The sequence below is a fragment of the Lutra lutra genome, chromosome 10, assembly GCF_902655055.1.
Source record: "Lutra lutra chromosome 10, mLutLut1.2, whole genome shotgun sequence".
NCBI classification, from domain to species: domain Eukaryota; kingdom Metazoa; phylum Chordata; class Mammalia; order Carnivora; family Mustelidae; genus Lutra; species Lutra lutra.
This window is the reverse complement of record NC_062287.1, coordinates 72,373,150-72,390,222: the sequence shown is the minus strand read 5'-3', so window position 1 is coordinate 72,390,222 and position 17,073 is coordinate 72,373,150. Positions and strand designations below refer to the sequence as shown.

Here is a 17,073-nt window from a genome sequence, read left to right as displayed (position 1 = left end):
AAGTCAGAGTAGAAAGGGATAGTGGTCATAACTAATTGGCTTAAATAATTTACCTTGGCAAATTAAGAAGGAGACTGGCCCAGGGCCTTAGAAGGGGCTCATTCAAGGGTCCTAATCTTAAACTTTGTTGCCTACAAGGTGCACCAGCCCCTGGTGGTATGTTCTGGGTTCATGTGTACTCTTGTATGAGCACACATGTACGGACATGGGCCCAGGGCTTCCTCAGATCCTGCCCAGGTGAAAATGGCCCCAAAGACAAGGGTCATTTCATCTACGTTGCAAATGGAGTTGGCCTCAGCTAGACGCTCCTCCCACCCCACCCCCCAAATCCAGGGGACTGCAGTGAGAGATGGGCCAGAAGGGGACCTCAAACCTGATCATCCATGGAATGATCCAATCTCCAGGTGCTCCCCTCCCTCCCAACTTCCTCTCAGTCCTCCCTCCTTCCTTCCCATGCACAGGTACAAGGCAAGGCAGCTAAGCATGCAATCTCTGCCTCTCTGCCTGGATTCAAATCCTGGCTCATGACCTAAGCTAGTCCAGTAAGGGTTCTTCTCTGGGAATTTTCAAACTGGAGTTTAATGGTGAGATCCCTGAGTTGCTGGAGAAAACCAATATGGACTCGGAGCGAGTAAACTAGGTAGAGGCAACCCAGGGAATGGTGGAAGACTAAGAGGGGCTTCAGGCTCTGGTCCCTGCTGTCAAACTTATGGATGTTATAGTTCCTGTAGTGCTGCTTCTGTATATGAACTGCCCTCTGTCCTTCCAACATACCCCTGGGGGGTTAAAGCTAATTTGAACTGGGTTTCTGTCCCTTATAACTGCAAGTGTCCTGGCCTAAATCTCTCCCCATATCCGCTTCTTCTTCACCCGAGGACTCCATCTTTGTAATGGTATTACTGTCCACTCTGAACCAAACTAGAGCCTGAGTCAGCCTTGGTTCCCCATTTTCCCTCACATCCTAGGGCCTCCATATACAAGGCTCTGTGAACAGTTATGCATGCTGTTCACTGAACAAATGTACCTGGCTATGAAGGTCAGTGGGGGGCTGAAGTCCAGCCTGCTCTATGATTGCCCAGCTATGAACCCTGGTGCAGAGCAGCACCCTCAGGAAAGAAGGGACAGCTTTTTCCAATTGCACACTATCTCCTGGGCCCTCTTCATACGTGTAATTCATCTCCTCAGTGCAGACACTCTGCATCCCCCTTTCTGTACCTTCTTATACCCCATTATGTGAAGGAACAGTTTATTTTCTGTCATTTTGTGGTCTTTGCTCTTGCTGTGTCTTCAGCTTGGAGTATCCTCCCCTTTCATGACCAACTCCTTCAAGATTCTTACTAGAGGTTACCTGTTTGTCTCTACCTTCTGTTTCTACTGTGTTCTTCTACCACATACACCCCCATTATAACAATTTATTGTGATGTAACCAACTGCTAAGAGATCCAATCTGTCCAAATGTCTCAGTATTTTCCAGAGTCAGGAACTGTCCACTGGTCTCTGTTTTCACCCAGCATAGGATCTGGCAACTACTGAATGAGTGAGCCCCCAAAGGGTCTCAAAGGAGTGTAAAGAACCCCAAGGGACAACTGGAGAACAGCCAGAAGAAAAGCTGAGGATTATTGTAACGGAGCAGCTCTAGGCAGCTCTTCAGGGTCCCTGTGTTGTGGACAGCAGAGGCTCTCCTCAGAGCAGAGAGCAGAAGTCCTTCTTGCTGGCAACATATCTTGCTGGCAGTCCTCAGGGTCATCCCACCTGCCAAGCAGAGCCTTTGAAAGTGGGCCTGTAAGGTTTTCAGGAAAAAAGTGTCTGTCGGGGTGAGATGCAGGAGACATTGGGGTCCTGGTGACAAATGTATGTATGTTTGGGAGCGGGCTTGCAAGGCATGGGGGTGGGGAAGAATGTTTACCAGGCCATCCTTCCCGGGGTGCCCTCCGATCTGTGCATGTGCATGCTCACATTCATGGGTCTGTGGGCATTGTCTGTTGTCTTTTCTTGTTTCTCAAGACACAGTTCCTCTTCCAAGAAGCCCTCTCCAGCACGCTGACTAAATCAATGTCCCCATCCACTGCTCTCAGAACGTTTATAGCCAAGCATGAGATGACTCTGGTTTGCACTGCCCTGACACGGCCAGGATGCTCTAGTTCCTGGCTAAGCAGAGATGTCTGTTCCTGTCTGGCCTCCTATGTGGTCCCCTTAAGTTTACTCCTATCAATGGGGCCCCTGGGTGGCTCAGTGGGTTAAAGCCTCTGCCTTCGGCGCAGGTCATGATCCCAGGGTCCTGGAATCGAGCCCCACGTCAGGAGCCCCACGTCAGGAGCCCCATGTCAGGAGCCCCACGTCAGGAGCCCCACATCAGGAGCCCCACGTCAGGCTCTCTGCTCTGCGGAGAGCCTGCTTCCTCCTCTCTCTGCCTGCCTCCCTAACTACTTGTGATCTCTCTCTCTCTCTGTCAAATAAATAAATAAAAAATCTTTTAAAAAAAGACTTTTAAGATTAGTCCTATCACTGAGAGCCTGTAAGTGCCGTACAGCTTACATTGCCGCCCCTTCACAATCATTTAGTTTTTCCTTATAATGTCATGAGCACCTGATGCATCGTCTATACCCATGCGACTTCCGGGTGGCACGAATTCCCAGTGTTGCTTCTGGACACCATGCCTGGGTTCACTCAGTGTGTATCCAGGGGCGTGATTCTTAACCTTGCACGTGCTTTAGAATCACTTGGGGAGCTTTTGAAAAATAACAGTACCTGGCCCCAGATATCAGGGGCAGATACATTAAATCTTTGGCGAGTGGGGCAGACATGGATCTTTTTTTTTTTTTCACTACTCAAATCATTCTAAAATGCATCCTGACAGAAGAACCACTGACCTGCGTGTGGTGATGGGTCAGAGGAACCTTCCCCAGTATAGGCTCCTTTCTGCAATCCGTCTTCCGCCTACAGGGGTCGCTGCGGTACAGCTGGCCCAAGTTTTCGGGTTTCCTCCCCTCCTAGCCCCGTCCCCAGGGAAAGTCGGAGCCACCGCGGTATAAATTAGCATCTTTATTTCGAACACCTGAGCGAGCGCCTGCGGCTGGCCCACCTGCTGTATAAACGTACAAAGTCCCTGTCGCACCGCACACCATGCCTCAGAGATAAATACAGCCCTAGGGGCTCCTGCTCTGGCAAAGCAACTCTTATTTACAGGAATAGATTACAAAAGTATTACAAAAAGTGGTCCTGAACTGGGGGGGGGGGGGGTGGTGGAGTGGTTACTGTTAACACTTGTGACACGCGGAACGCGACGGCGCCCCGCGGGCGCTGGCAAAGGGCAAAGTCGCCGGGGCTCCGGGAGGGAGGCCACGCCCCCTTCAGCAGCACCGGCGCCCGGAGGCGGGGTTTAGATCTGCGCGGGTCCCATCCCTCCTAGGGAAGTGGGGAAAGGCAGAGGACGGGTCTGGCCCCTCGAGGATCAGCTCTGGCCCAAGAAGGAACACCTAAAGGCCATCGCAGCGAGTCTCAGGGAAGGGTGTTGCGTGGGAAAGAAGGACTGTGTCCTTGTTGTGGAGTGCGGGAGTGGAAACACATCAGTTCTCCCGCCTCTCCCAACTCGGGAGGGGTCGCTTTTAAAGCGCGGTTGGGAGTGGGGGTTGGCATTTAAGCTCAATCTTTCGGGCGCGAGGGACTCTAGGGGCACGGTCCCTCGGGCGCGCGGGCAGCGGAGCCCTCCCATGCGGCCGCCCACCCCCTCAGAGCACCTGGTAGATAGGGTTGGGGTTTGCGCCCGCGGGGCACTGCGGGGCAGTGTCCGGGGAAGGGGTGGGGGCGCCGCGCTCGACCTCGCTCTGGGCGGCTTCCTCCTGTGGACCAGGAGAAGACTCCGGCGGCGCATCCACCAGCAGAAGCGCGGGCGCGGTGGGGCTGTCGGTGGAGATGCGCTCCACGATGCTGGACAGGCAGTCGAGGCTCGACACCGCGGCACTTTTCCCGGGCCTGGGTTCTGCGCGGGGAGGGGTTGGAGAGTATGCAGTTGAGCGGTGGACAAGTCTCCCACCCACGGGCTCAGTGCTTTGGGGCAGACAGGAAATTGAAGGCCCGCCGGAGTCCGAGAGGACCCAGAGAGGGTACGGAGCGAAAAGGAACGGAGCCGCACGCTTAATATTTCATTCCCTGTACAGTCTCCCAGGACTGGGGGCTAGGGGAAGGTTCTAGATAGAGGGAAGCCGGGGCAGCTCAAAGGGGGTAACGTGGGAAGGAGGCGTGAATACGCACCGCCGGGCGTCTCGCTGTAGTAGGTGCCATCGTAGCAGTTCCGCCGCCGGGCACCGTTCGGGGGGCCGCTGTAGTCCATCTGCAAACGGTAAGGGCGACCGAGTCAGGCTCGGGGACCGCGTGGGGCCAGAGCATCACCCCCGGAAGCCACCCCACCTCAAGTCCCCAAGTCTCAGCCACGAGTTCTGGGCCCTGGTTGGGGGATCGGGGCAGACAGGCGCTGTCTGCAGCCGCCCGGGGTTAACTAGAGGGCAGATAGTCGCCTAGGAACGTAAGTCTGAATTTTGTAAATAGGGTTAAGTGGGGGAAAAGCAGATCTTCATATCGCTGAAGCAGAGCTCTAACAGCGCCCCCAGTAGGGTGACTCGCATTTGTCCCGTGCGCCCCCAAGGCACCAGACCACCCCTAGTGACAGCTGCTTGGGACACCGGGGTCCACTCGCCGCAAGGTTCCCAGCCCAACCTCCCTCTGGAGGGCCTGCTCCTCGCCCTCGGAAACACGTCCTAGATATACCAGAAGCTGCCCTCACTTCTCTAGCGGGGGGTCCCCGCCTTACCATGCCGTCGGAGCAGTTGGACCGCGGGCTGGACGCGTCTGAGTCGCCGCTGTAGTGTTCGCCCACACGGCCTGGGGGCAGGGGGCCAGGCGCGTAGAAGGCAGCGGCGGCACCAGGGGGCGCGGAGTCCTGGTCGCGCAGCAGCGCCTGCAGGCCTTCGATGTAGCGAATCGCATTGCGCAGGATCTCCACCTTGGGCAGCCGCTGGTTCGGGTTGCTGGACGTGCAGCGCTTGAGCGTCTCGAAAGCCTCGTTGACTTTGCTCAGGCGGCGCCGCTCGCGCATGGTGGCGGCCTTGCGGCGGTCGGCGTTAGTGGTCTTGCGCTTGCACGCTTTGCAGGCCCACAGCAGACAGCGGCCAGCCTGGTGGTGCCCGCTGGGAGCGCGCACATGCTCGTCCTCACGCGTGCCGGGCGCCGGGTGCACCGCCGCCGGGAAGTGCGAGTGTTCCTCGGGCTTCAGGAGCGCGCCCACGTGCACGAGGCGCGGGTCCAGGTCCTCGAAGAATCGCAGGTCGGAGGAGTCGAAACAAGGGTCATCATAGAAATCATCCGCGGAGGCAAAGTTGCAGAGGGCGCCGTCGGGGCCAGTCAAGTCTACGTCTCGGAGCGGCGGCGACAGCAGCTCCATATCCCGGCAGAGGGTGGCGCAGTCCCTGCTTCGGTAGGGGTTACCCGAAACTTTCTGCCTATCTGCAGTCCTGGCCCTGCGATAGTAAAGTACCGGGGTTCTGAATGTACACCCCACTATCTCCCCCCACCCTCTGCCGGGTCCTGTTGGGTCTGCCGGGAAAGCAGCGGCAGCGCCCCGGGGCTTCCCCACCCCTGTCTTCACGCCAGGCGCCGGGGGCTATTTATCCAGTAGTAGCTTAAGGGCCCCCGAGCCAGAGCGGGCGGCTGGGGGCGGGGGCGCCCGAGGCCAATAGAAACAAGGTGGGGAGGAGCTTGGGATCCCCAGGGTGGCTGCTGGGGCAAGAGACTAGCCAACCCCCTACCCCTCGACCCCCGCGCGCGGGCGCTCCTGCCCCTCCCTAGGCTGGGAGGGAGGCAGAGGCTGGCAGCCCAACGCGGTTGCACTTGGCTCCGGGGCACACTTGCTCCAAACCTCTCCAGCACCGTACTCCTCCTATGTCCCCGGGAAGTGTTGGCCGCGCGCGCTTAACTCCAAGCTGACTTTGGGTCTCCCTCTGTCCTCTGATTTATGGGGGGATCTAGGTGCACGGTAGGAGTAGGAAACAGATCGCGAGAGACTTAGAGAGAGACCCATGGCAATAGGGCAGAGACAAACTCAGAGGTGAGACAGTGAGACAGTAAGAGATACAGCCGAAAGACAGACACGGAAAGCAGAAAGCTAAAGCCAGAGACAGGGAAATCTGCAACGAGAATTAGAGTCCAAGTGGATGAACCTGAGACAAACTGGACGTGGGGGCCGGGTCACTAGGTCAGTCCGTACCTGGGAGTCGCTCAGAGGGCGGTGGGCCCAGTATCCCCCTCTGGATGCTTAGAAACTGAGCCGCTGCATCTACGCAGAAGAGGGGGATGGCTGCCAAAGCGCCTCACCAATGTCTGGAGCCCAGGTTCTGCCCTGGCCTGGAGGGAGGGGACTGAACTCTTGCCTAGCTCGACCTGCGTGTGTCAGCAGCGGAGTGCCCTGTGCGGGTCTGGGTGGAGATGTGTCTTCCACTGGGAAGAAAACGGCTCTGGTTTTCCCTTGCGCACAGCGAGGTTCATGGCGCAAAGCCCTCCAACGCCCAGACTCAGCCTGAGAACCCCACTTCAGAGGGGATGTTTGAGAGTAGAGTTTGGGAGACCAGTGATCTAAGTTCGAGGCCAGATCCCATAGCTTCTTGTGTGATTTTGCCGAAGTCATACCACCTTCCAAGCCTCAGTTTCCCCACTTTGTAAATTTGGGGATAATAATAGCTATTTCTTCGAGTAATTGTGGTTGTGGTGAGAATCTAAAAGAGACCAAAGATGTGGAGGCCCTTAGTCCCAGATACAAGACCGTATTACTGAGAGGACTTGCTTCTGTCGTTGGCCCAGACTGAGCTGTGGGCTCCCTGCCGGTTTCCCAGCTGTTGGCTGGGGCACTGAGCCCTGACAGGGACCCATGTGGTATCAGGGCTTAGCTCCTGCAGAGGTCTTAGCTGCATTTCTTCCCAGCAAGCCCACTGGAAAGACTGGGAATAGAAGGAGAAGGCAATTCAGGGGATCTCTTGCTCCTTCACAAGCCCTGGGTAACCCCCACCCCCAGAATGCCTCTTAACCTTTTCTTGAATCTCTTGTCCATATCTTCCTATCAGCACTCTGACTAGAGGTCTCCCTTGGACCAGATAGCCCTCCAGGGCTCTCTCCCTGCAGCACCTACAGATAGAAGCAAGAGTAGTCATTGTGCCTTATACTTCAAGAAGCTGTCCTAACTGGCTCCCTGGACCCTGGGAAGCTCTCCCTTCCCATCAAACCTAACAGACTTGTTGGGAGCCCTGCCTTCTTCACTTCTCTGCCACTAGCAATGCTGAAGGTCCCCTTCATGATGTGGTCCCCTCCCTTCACTCTGTAACTCCACCTTCATGTAGTCCTTCAACACATATTATGAAGCATCCCTTTGTGCCAGGTATTGGCCTAGGTGTTGGGGGATACAGCAATGAATAAAATGGAGACTCTGCTCTCGTGGTGTTTACATTGTAGGGTAGGGAGACAGATAATAAACAAATAAGCCAGAAAAATGTGATATCAGGAAGTTTTCAGTTCTACGAAGAAAAATAAAGCAAAGGGAAAAAGTGATGAAGATTATTTCATTATATGGAGTGGTCTGGTAAGGCCTCTCTGAGCTGATTACATTTGAGCAGGGACCAGAATGAGGGAAGGGCAGAAGTAGCTATCTGGAGTCAGATAGAAGGAAGGGCACATGCAAAGGTCCTGAGGCAGGACTGTGTTTGTTATATTTAAAGTACAGCAAGGAGGCTGGTGTGTCCGCTGCAGAATGAGCCAGTGGGAGAGTGGTAACAGATGGGGTGAAAGAGGGACAAAGAATTTGAATTCTGAGATGAAAAGCCACTGGAGAGGGACGCCTGGGTGGCTCGGTTGGTTAAGCGGCTGTCTTCAGCTCAGGTCATGATCCCGGCATCCTGGGATCGAGTCCCACATCGGGCTTCTTGCTCAGCAGGGAGTCTGCTTCTTCCTCTGCCTCTGCCTGCCACTCTGTCTGCCTGTGCTCACTCTCTCTGACAAATACATAAATAAAATCTTAAAAAAAAAAAAAAAGAAAAGCCACTGGAGGGCTTGAGTTGGAAGAGAAGAATGTTACCGATTGACTTACATTTTAACAGGAGCATACAGGTTTTGGAGAGCAAAGGCAGAAGCAGGGAGAGCGTTAGGAGACTATTGTAACGAGCCAAGTAAGTGGTGATGGTGGTTTAGATCGGGTACCAGCAGTGAAGATGGTGAAACGTAGTTCAATTCCAAACATATTTTGAAGATGGAGTCAGCAATATTTATTCATGTTTGGATGTAGGCAGGAGGACAAGAGAGGAGTTGAAGAGGACTTGGAGAAAAATGGAGTTGGGGAACAGCAGGTTTGTAGGTGACAGATCGGGAGTCCAAGTTAAGACACAATTTGAGATGGGTGTTCAACATCCAGGTGGAGAGATTAGGTAGATAGGGGTTTCATGAGGCTGAGGTTCCAGGGGGGAGGTCTGGACAGAGGGAAGCCCTGTCCACTGAGACATCGGAGTCTCTCCAACCCAGTGCTGCCATCCTGGACTAAGGCGCCACTCTCCTGACCTGGATGACCACCAGGGCTTCCTGGCTGCTCTCCTTACTTCCTCCATTCTTGCCCCAGCATAATCTGTCCCCCTACACAGCAGCCTGAGTAATCCTTTAAATATGTAAATGAGATGATATCCCTTTCCAGCTTTAAACTCCTTAAGAGCTTCTCTGTTACACTTAGAATAAAATCTCATCTCCTTACACTAGCCTGTAAAGTCCTACACAAGTTGGCCTCAGCCCATCTGTTTGATTTCGTCTGGAGCCACCATCCCTTCTGATCACTCCATTCTAGTCTGAGCTCCTTTCCCGTCTTTGAACACTAAGAGCGTGATCTGACCTCAGAGCCTTGTCCTTGTGGCTTACTGCCCTGGCCCCAGCTCCTCCCACGATCGCTGCTTTTCCTATATCAGGTCTCAGCTCAAACATCACTTCCTGGGGATGTCTCCGACCATCTCCTCTAAGGTAGCTGGGTCACGTCACTCTTCCCTTCTTCACAGGGCCACTCTATAATTATCTTCTTAATTCGCTCACTGATGGATATAGCCTCAAGAAGGCAAAATCGTTTTGCTCACCATGGCATCTCCAGAAACCATCCCAGTGGCTGTCACATAGTAGGAACTTGATAAATGTCGAATGAATGAATGGGTGGCCTCCTGCCCTTTGAATCTCTATGCATATATTTGAATATCGTGAAATATGTCATTAATGAGAATGGTTGTACCTCTTTCTTTTTTTTTTAAAGGTTTAATTTATTTATTTATTTGACAGAGAGAGAGAGAGAGAGCCAGAGAGGGAACACAAGCAGCGGGAGTGGGAGAGGGAGAAGCAGGCTTCCAGCCGAGCAGGGAGCCCAACGTGGGGCTCGATCCCAGGACCCTGGGATCATGACCTGAGCTGAAGGCAGACGCTTAATGACTGAGCCACCCAGGTGCCCCTGGTTGTACCTCTTTTAAGCTAGTACACAATTAAACATACATGCTGGGTCACACTTGCTCTGCCCAGGCAAGACTCAGGGCCTGTCTGTTGAACAAATTCACATGCCCTGCTCCAATATCTTAATAGTGTACTATAGACTGGGCACTTACTAGAAGTTTGTGTCTTTTCATTTGTCTTACACACAATGAGAAGGGCAAATAATTGTTATAATAGATTTAGATCAAAACACATATTTCTTTCTACTTGCTCCTGCATCAACAGCAGAATGCCTGGCACACAGTAGGTTCTCAATAAATACTTGTTGGATGAATCAATTAATGAATCAAACTGTTTGATTGTAGAGTACCCTGAGATTTCCAGGTGAGCTCCTCTAATCACTTATCCATGTGAATCAAAATTTTTCTCAAGCCTGAGCAAGCAGGACTTAATGCTAAGACTTACAAGATTACAACTTTGCGTTTTGGGTTTTGTATTCACAAAAAGCACCTTGGGGTCATCATCAAATTGCCTTTAGGATAAGTAAACATTGTACGTTCAGACTTACCAAACATTGAATATATTAGCACTTGTGGCTTAGCTTAGACATCTAAACTGCTTTGACAGTTTTAAACTTGATTTGTAGCTTCATCTTCTTCAGTAATTAGGAAGCACACAGGCCCACTGGCACGCTGCCACTCTTCTATTAGACTTCCAAGTAGGATTTAGTTTGTTACAAGGTTCCCACTGCTTGAAGAGTTTGGAAATCACTGGATTCAGTGGCTGTTACAGACCTTCCAGGCTGGGACCCATGCCTGACTGGGGTCACTCTCCTTGTGGTGACACCACATTCTCGGGGACAAGTTTGCCAACACCACTGTTCCATCTCTGTTGCTTAAAGAGCAGGGAGCTGGTGCCCTCTTTTCAGTCCTAGTGCTGGGTTGGGGCCAGGGAGGGGGAAAATGACAAATCTGGAAGCAGAAAGAGTCCAAACTCTTATAGGTGTGGAGTCTAGTCAAGGGTGCCTCTTGGGGACACATGTGCCGGACTTGTTCTGGGCGAGGCCAGGGGCGATGGGCCGAGGGACCTACAGGCGGGGGTGTCTCCGACTCAGGGCTCAGCAGACTGGTGGGCAAGGGCACACCTCACCCTGGCCCTTGGTTCTCTGGTCTGCACAGTGAGGAGCTCCTTTGGCAGCAGGTGGGAAAAGAGGGATGCCTAGGCTTTTCTCCCTCCACCCTTTCCACTCCACCCTCCTCAGCTCCCTTGATGCCTGCCTGGGGCTATAAATGGAGCTCTGGCCCTGAGCAGGAATGCAGGCCTGGCAGGGCCCCTTAGTGTTCACCCTCAGGGAGCCGCCGGCCCCAGGGCTCCCAGCAGCCTCTCTCTCTCTATATATATAGCGTCTGGAAACCCAATCCAGCCTGCACCTGCTCTGGTCTTCAGGCACCCTGCCCCTGCCCAGGCTGGACCCACGGCCTCTCCCTCTCACTGGCATAGGCAGGATAGCTGGCTGGGAGTTGGGGGGTGCCACAGGACCCCAGGTGCAAACATGAACAGGGCCAGTTCTAGGTCCTGTCTCTGTCCCCAGTCTTCCCATTTCTGTCCCTGGATTCCCCCCTGAGTGTCCCCACGCTGTCCCCTGCTAACCTTGCTCCCTGGCAAGGCATGAATCTGGCTACTCCTTGGGTAGGAATCCTGCCCTGGGGCCAGTCTGGTTGGGTGGATGTGGCCCCAGATTCAGAGCCAGGGTCCCAGGGATCCTTCACAGATGGCTACCCATCCCACTTTAGGGGACTCCCCAGCCTTCCACTTAATAAGCAGGGAGCCCAGAAGATAAAGCAGAGCTGGAGAAAAGGAGCCCCGATGGAGGGGGAGGGAACAGGGAGAGAAGAGACGGCCCATATACCAGCCCTGGGCGGGGTGGACAGGTGTATCTCCGTGGGGCCGTGTGTGCCCGGGGAGGGGTGTGTGTGACCACAGTCATTGTCCGCCCGGGCTCGTTCATGTATACCAGTGCTGTTCCTGTTTTATGCCAGGTTCTGGGAGCACAGCACAGAACAAAGCGGACAAAGCCCCCTGCCCTCATGGAGCAGACATTGTACCCGGCAAGACCCGGAGTTGCCAAGAGACACATGAAGAAGTAAACTATGGGGCGCCTGGGTGGCTCAGGGGGTTAAGCCTCTGCCTTGGGCTCAGGTCATGATCTCAGGGTCCTGGAATCAAGTCCTGCATCGGGCTCTCTGCTCAGCGGGGAGCCTGCTTTCCCCTACTCTCTCTGCCTGCCTCTCTGCCTACTTGTGATCTCTCTTTCTGTCAAATAAATAAATAAAATCTTTAAAAAAAAAGAAGTAAATTATGGCATGCATTAGAACATGAGATGTGCAGAGGAAAAATACTAAAAGTAGAGCAGGGCGAGCAGGTCTCAGGTGCCAGGACAGGCCTGGCTGCAGAATTAGAGCGGTCAGGTTGACAAGGTGACATCGGAATAAAGAGGTAAAGGAAGTTCGGGGGTAAGGCCTGTGCCCGTTGGGACAGAAGGTTCCAGGCAGAAAGAACAAATCATTATGGAGCACCTTCTATGGGACAGCTGCCTCTGTCAGAAGCAGAGGATTCTGCAGGGGACAAGACAGGTTCCTGTTCTAGGAACCTGGGGCCTGAGTGTCTGGTGCCTGCTTCTCCCTCTCCCTCTGCTGCTCCCCTGCTTGTGTTCCCTCTCTCGCTGTGTCTCTCTCTGGTAAACAAATAAATAAGATCTTTAAAGAAAAAAAAAATCCCCTGATGCCTGACTTCTGGAAAGAACTGAGGAGTTCACTCAGGCAGAGTCTCCCCCGCAAGCATATTCTTCACAGAACTAGAGCCTTTCTCTGGTCTTCGAAGGCCCAGATTCCTGGAGTCTGAAATACAAACTTACTGTGGTTTACTAAATAACACAAGTAAGGTGACAGTAGCTTCATGACCAGAAGTGTTTAGGGAGGTGGGCTTCGCGAAGGTCCCAATTCTTCTTCCAGCCTGACGGCATCAGGGTTTTGGGGTGAGGAGAGCTTCTAATGGAGAGTTCATCACCTCTATTGATCAAATATCAGAAAACATTTTTTTTTCTTTAAGATTTTTTTATTTATTTGACAGACGGAAATCACAAGTAGGCAGAGAAAGAGGAGGAAGCAGGCTCCCGCTGAGCAGAGAGCCTGATTCGGGGCTCGATTCCAGGACCCTGGGATCATGACCTGAGCCGAAGGCAGAGGCTTTAACCCACTGAGCCACCCAGGCGCCCCCCTAAAACATTTTTTAATGTGAATTTAACTTGCAGTGTGAGGAATTTAAGAAAGACAAAAAAAATACTATTGCCCAAGTGTACTATCTCCTCAAAGAGTACTCTGTCTTTAAGCTAAGATGGCTCAGGTGGAGGAAGAAGAAAGATGGGAAGGCCTCTTAAAGTCACCCTCTACTTTATCCACACAAGGATCAGTAAAAAGCCACAGGATGTGTCCCTGCCTCCTCTGGCTAGGACACTCTGTGGAGCTCGTGCCAAGGTCCTAGCATCTGGGCCCATGACAGAGGGGACAAGTACATTTCCTTGGAGGGACTGCTTGCCCTCACCCCCACACCCCCTTGCTCTCTCATAGTACGTCACGCGCACACGTACCTCATAAACTATGGCCCCCTCTCGTGCCGGGCCCACCTCACAGTCTGTGCACAAGTCATGCTCCATGTCCACCCCACATCCGTGTCCGCCTCCCACTCTGTGTATGCATCACAATCCATGCTCAGCTCACCCAACACGTGTGCGCCACACTCCGCATGCCTCTCACGTTCCGTTCATACCTCCCACACCACAGACGCCTCACTGGTGAGTCTGTCTCACGCATGGCCACACCTTCCGTACTACGTAGCCCTCTCACGCTCTGTCGACCTCACGTGCATTACACATCATAGACGACGGGCCCCTCCAGCTCCATGTCCACCTCGCACACTGTACACTTCATACCCTGTGTCCATCCCCCCTGCAGAACATGCCTCACATTCCATGTCCACGCCACACCTGTGTCCCACACTGCTCATAGTCTAGGTCAGGTGGATCCACATCTTGGTCCCAGTGTGACCGCTGGTCTCCACCTGTGTGCCTGGAGGTTCCCCGCTCCATCCAGAAGGAAAACACTAGGGGGCCTATGGGCTGTGGCATCCACACCTTTGCAGTTGCTAGCTGGAACTTTCTAAGGGGCATCTCCCTGCTTAGAGCAGGTCAGGCCTCCGTGTAAGGGCTGAGGGAGGAGAGCTCTGGGCCGAGGAAAGAACTGGTGATGGGGGACCGGGGGATGGGGATGGCATGGCGCATGTGGCAGAATCCAGTGGGCAGCTGTGGGCATCTGGGGAGGGGCCTCGGCTCCCCACCCCTTTCCCTTGCCTTCTTTCTGTCTAATCAGCCCACCTGCCAGCCTGGGGGGCTCCAAGGACCTGGGATTAAGACACACACAGCCGTTGGGCTCCAGGGACAGACACCAGCTGCTGCCCCCAGCAGCTGCCCCAGCCACACGCCTCTGTGTGGAGGTTGGGAGCCTTGGGGAGGCCTGATTCTTTCCCCTAAACCTGCCCATCCCTGGCCAGTGGCACCCAGGACAGAGAGTTTCCTGGCAGAGAGACAGAGGACAAGGGCCTCATGACTAGTAACCAGGCTGCCTGGGACACCTGTCATCCCTCTCTGTGCTACATCCTGCCCTGCCACCTCCATGAAGCCCTCCTGGATTGCTGTTTCCCCTCTGGTTTGGGAAAGTCATTTATGGCCCAAGTGCCTCCACAGGTCTACCCTCTCACCATTCCTCAAGTGTTCCTTAGTACCCACCCTGTTCTCAGGTTTCAAGCTAGGTGCTGAGGAAAGGACCCCTAGCTTCTGGGAGCTCCACCTGGTGGGGAGAGGAAGACCCATGAATGAATCATCAAATCACCCTGTGCGAATACCCAGAGGGTACAACTAACTCTCCTGTGGGTACCTGAGAGGACTGCCCCAAGAAGGACCTATTGATACCCTTCTTCTTGGGTACTAAAGAGGAGTAGGAGGCCCAGTGGGAGAACTGGAGGAAAGGCACTCCAGAGCAGCATGAGTAAAGGCCAGAAGGCACTGCAGCATGCCGTGGGATAGTCCTGGGGGGCTGACACTGTATTTGGGGTTCCTTTGGTCATTTGGGACCTGCTCATACCCCCAGAGGGGTAAAGGGGCTCTGTCTGAAGTGAAGCTCATTAGCTTTCCAGACAAGACAAGTTAAGCCAAGGGTAGAGGAGGGTGTGAGGAAGGATTCCAGGGGGAAAGTGGCAACCTTACAGAGTGGAGAGCGCCTGGCCTGAGCCGAAACACCAGTATTTACTGCACTGGCTGTGCACGGGTTTGTGATCTCCTCGAGCTCTTCTGTGCCCTTCCTGGGTCTCACTTTCTCCACAGGTAGGATGGAGGCATCGGACACCTGGCTCCCCTTGCATTCGGGTAGGGGGTTTGCAGAGGGCCCTGCTTCTCCCTGAGCCCCCAGCCTCTCTCCTGGGGGAGAGAGAGAGGGAGAAGCCTGTCCTGTGACCTGTCCAGCTGGCCCACCTAGAAGCAGGGGTAGCTGAAGCAGGAGACTGAGTGAGACTAGGGCTCAGCATGGGACCCAGAAGCCTGTTCCTCAGACTGGAAAGGTAGTTAACATGAGGGGTCCCGCCCCAAGGAGCACTAGGGAATCATGAAGGCCATTGCTTAGTTCTCTCCTGAAGACACAGCAGAATCTCCCTTGCAGCCTGTCTGAACTTGCCCTTGGAGCACATGGAGCTGATCTTGCCTGACACAGAGACTGGGTCCCCAGTTCCTCAGGCTGTGTTGCCAGGGATCTCTATTGGGCTTAGGGGTCAGAGCGACTGGGATTCACGCACTGGCCCTGCCCCTTACTTAGCTAGGGTAAGTTACCTCTCCTCTCTGAGTGTCACTTTTCCCAGTTGTAAACTGTGACCAGTCCCAGTACCTACTCTGTAGGCTCTTAAGGATTCAATATGGCAAGCCACGTGACGTCCTTGTGAAAAGCCTATCTCATGGAGCACAGTAGAAGCCTGGAGATTATTCTAGCCTGGCTTGTTCTACTTTTAGTAGAAGCTAGGAGCAAGATGTGGGTGGGTGGGGCTGGGACAGTGGGGGGCCTGGCCTGCCTATTCTGGGCTCTGGAGCTCTTGGAAGTGGGGGCCCTGGTGAGGTGGCTGGAGGTGGGGGCCATCTTGAAGCCTGTGGAGTATCTGACTGCAGCGGCAAGTACCACCACCTCCAATGCACACACGGGCAGCCTGCCAGTCGCCCCTAAACAAAGCTTAGCCCAAGGGGAGCAGAAATGGCCGATGACAGATGCAGAGAGGCTGGTGCTGGCTGGGCCAGGGAGTGGGGGCTGGGAGAGGCCAGAGAAAGCAGCTCTGTGGAGGAGGCTGAGGCCCAGGAGAGCCCACACCTCAGTGGACAGTGTCTTCTCCCTTCTTCAACACCAGGGACAACATTTGTCTTCTTTGTATGATGGAGAAATATGAGGCCCAAGCTTCTAAGTATCCTGCCGCCCAGGACTCACCTAAGCTTAGCTCTGGAGGCACTGGGATGGGAATGTTGGTCTCTCGGCCGAGCCAATTTTAGGAAGCCCAGCCTTGGAGACAGGGGAATGGACCTGATGGCTTCTTGAGGTCCCTTGATATTCAGGATGAACCTGCTCCAGCTCATGCCCTTAAAGCAAGGACATCTCTACCTGTGGCAGTTGAAGGCGAATGGAGGGTCGCCAGGGGCTGGGGCTGACTTGGTTTATCTATGGCTAGGAGGTAGCCACCTCTGCCTTGACATAAGACATCTGACTCATCTGGATCAGGGGTTTTGGGTCTCACGGTCCCTCCTTAGCTGTTTTGGGATGGAGGCTGAGAGTGGGCTCGTCCAGGAACTAGGGAGAAGACAGGGAAGTGGGGAGAAAGAGACATCTGGTCTTGGGGCCTTGCTGGGCTCATCAAATTTGTTCTTGTCCACTCAGCCGCTCCCCTGCCACTTCTTCAATTCTCTGCCAAACCTCCTTTTGCACTCTTTATTGTCAAGAATTCCAAACATAGGAATAGACACGATAGTATAAGAAGCCCATTACTAGCTCTGACAGTCAACTAACTGATGTCTAAGCCTGACCTGACCTGTTGACATACTGCCCACTTTCTCCCCTCCTATTATTCTGAAACAAATTTCAGACACTGTATGATTTCACTTGTGTATATTTGATTACGTACTTCTAAAAGATAAGAGCTTTTTGTTTACTTAAGTACGACACCATTAGAATACTGAATACTGATGTGAAATTTAATGAATTTTATTCATTAAATAATGAAATTTACAGTATGTAATTTCTCACACAATCAAATATTCAATCAGTAATCAAATTTCCAATTATCTCATAAATATTCCTGTTTGTTTGCATCAGGATCCAAATGGGGCCTACCCATTGTGGTTGTTAATCTGTCTTTTAATTCCCTTTACTTGTAAACTTCCTCTTCCATATCTTTCTTCTCTGCAGTTTATTTGTTGAAAAAACCTGAGTTGTTTGTCCTGTGGAGTTC

The 17,073-nt window shown here is 53.3% G+C and overlaps 1 protein-coding gene across 1 annotated transcript; it reads right to left on the bottom strand.

Annotated features, from left to right (window-relative positions):
• Positions 1 to 3,026: 3,026 nt before the first annotated feature.
• On the bottom strand, positions 3,027 to 5,683 carry MYOD1 (myogenic differentiation 1). The gene is made up of 3 exons (XM_047747314.1): positions 4,808 to 5,683; positions 4,252 to 4,330; positions 3,027 to 3,979 (listed from the first exon to the last, which is right to left on the bottom strand). The coding sequence occupies exons 1-3, from the start codon at positions 5,435 to 5,437 to the stop codon at positions 3,729 to 3,731; spliced, it is 960 nt and encodes a 319-aa protein (XP_047603270.1). The 5' UTR covers positions 5,438 to 5,683; the 3' UTR covers positions 3,027 to 3,728.
• Between the last annotated feature and the right edge of the window lie 11,390 nt (positions 5,684 to 17,073).

Excerpts from the sequence above, each read along its gene's own strand:
- MYOD1 (XM_047747314.1), bottom strand. The coding sequence starts at position 5,437 with ATGGAGCTGCTGTCGCCGCCGCTCCGAGACGTAGACTTGACTGGCCCC. Across the intron at positions 4,331-4,807 it reads CCAACTGCTCCGACGGCATG|ATGGACTACAGCGGCCCCCC; the intron begins GTAAGGCGGGGA and ends TACCGTTTGCAG. Across the intron at positions 3,980-4,251 it reads CTACAGCGAGACGCCCGGCG|AACCCAGGCCCGGGAAAAGT; the intron begins GTGCGTATTCAC and ends CTCCCCGCGCAG.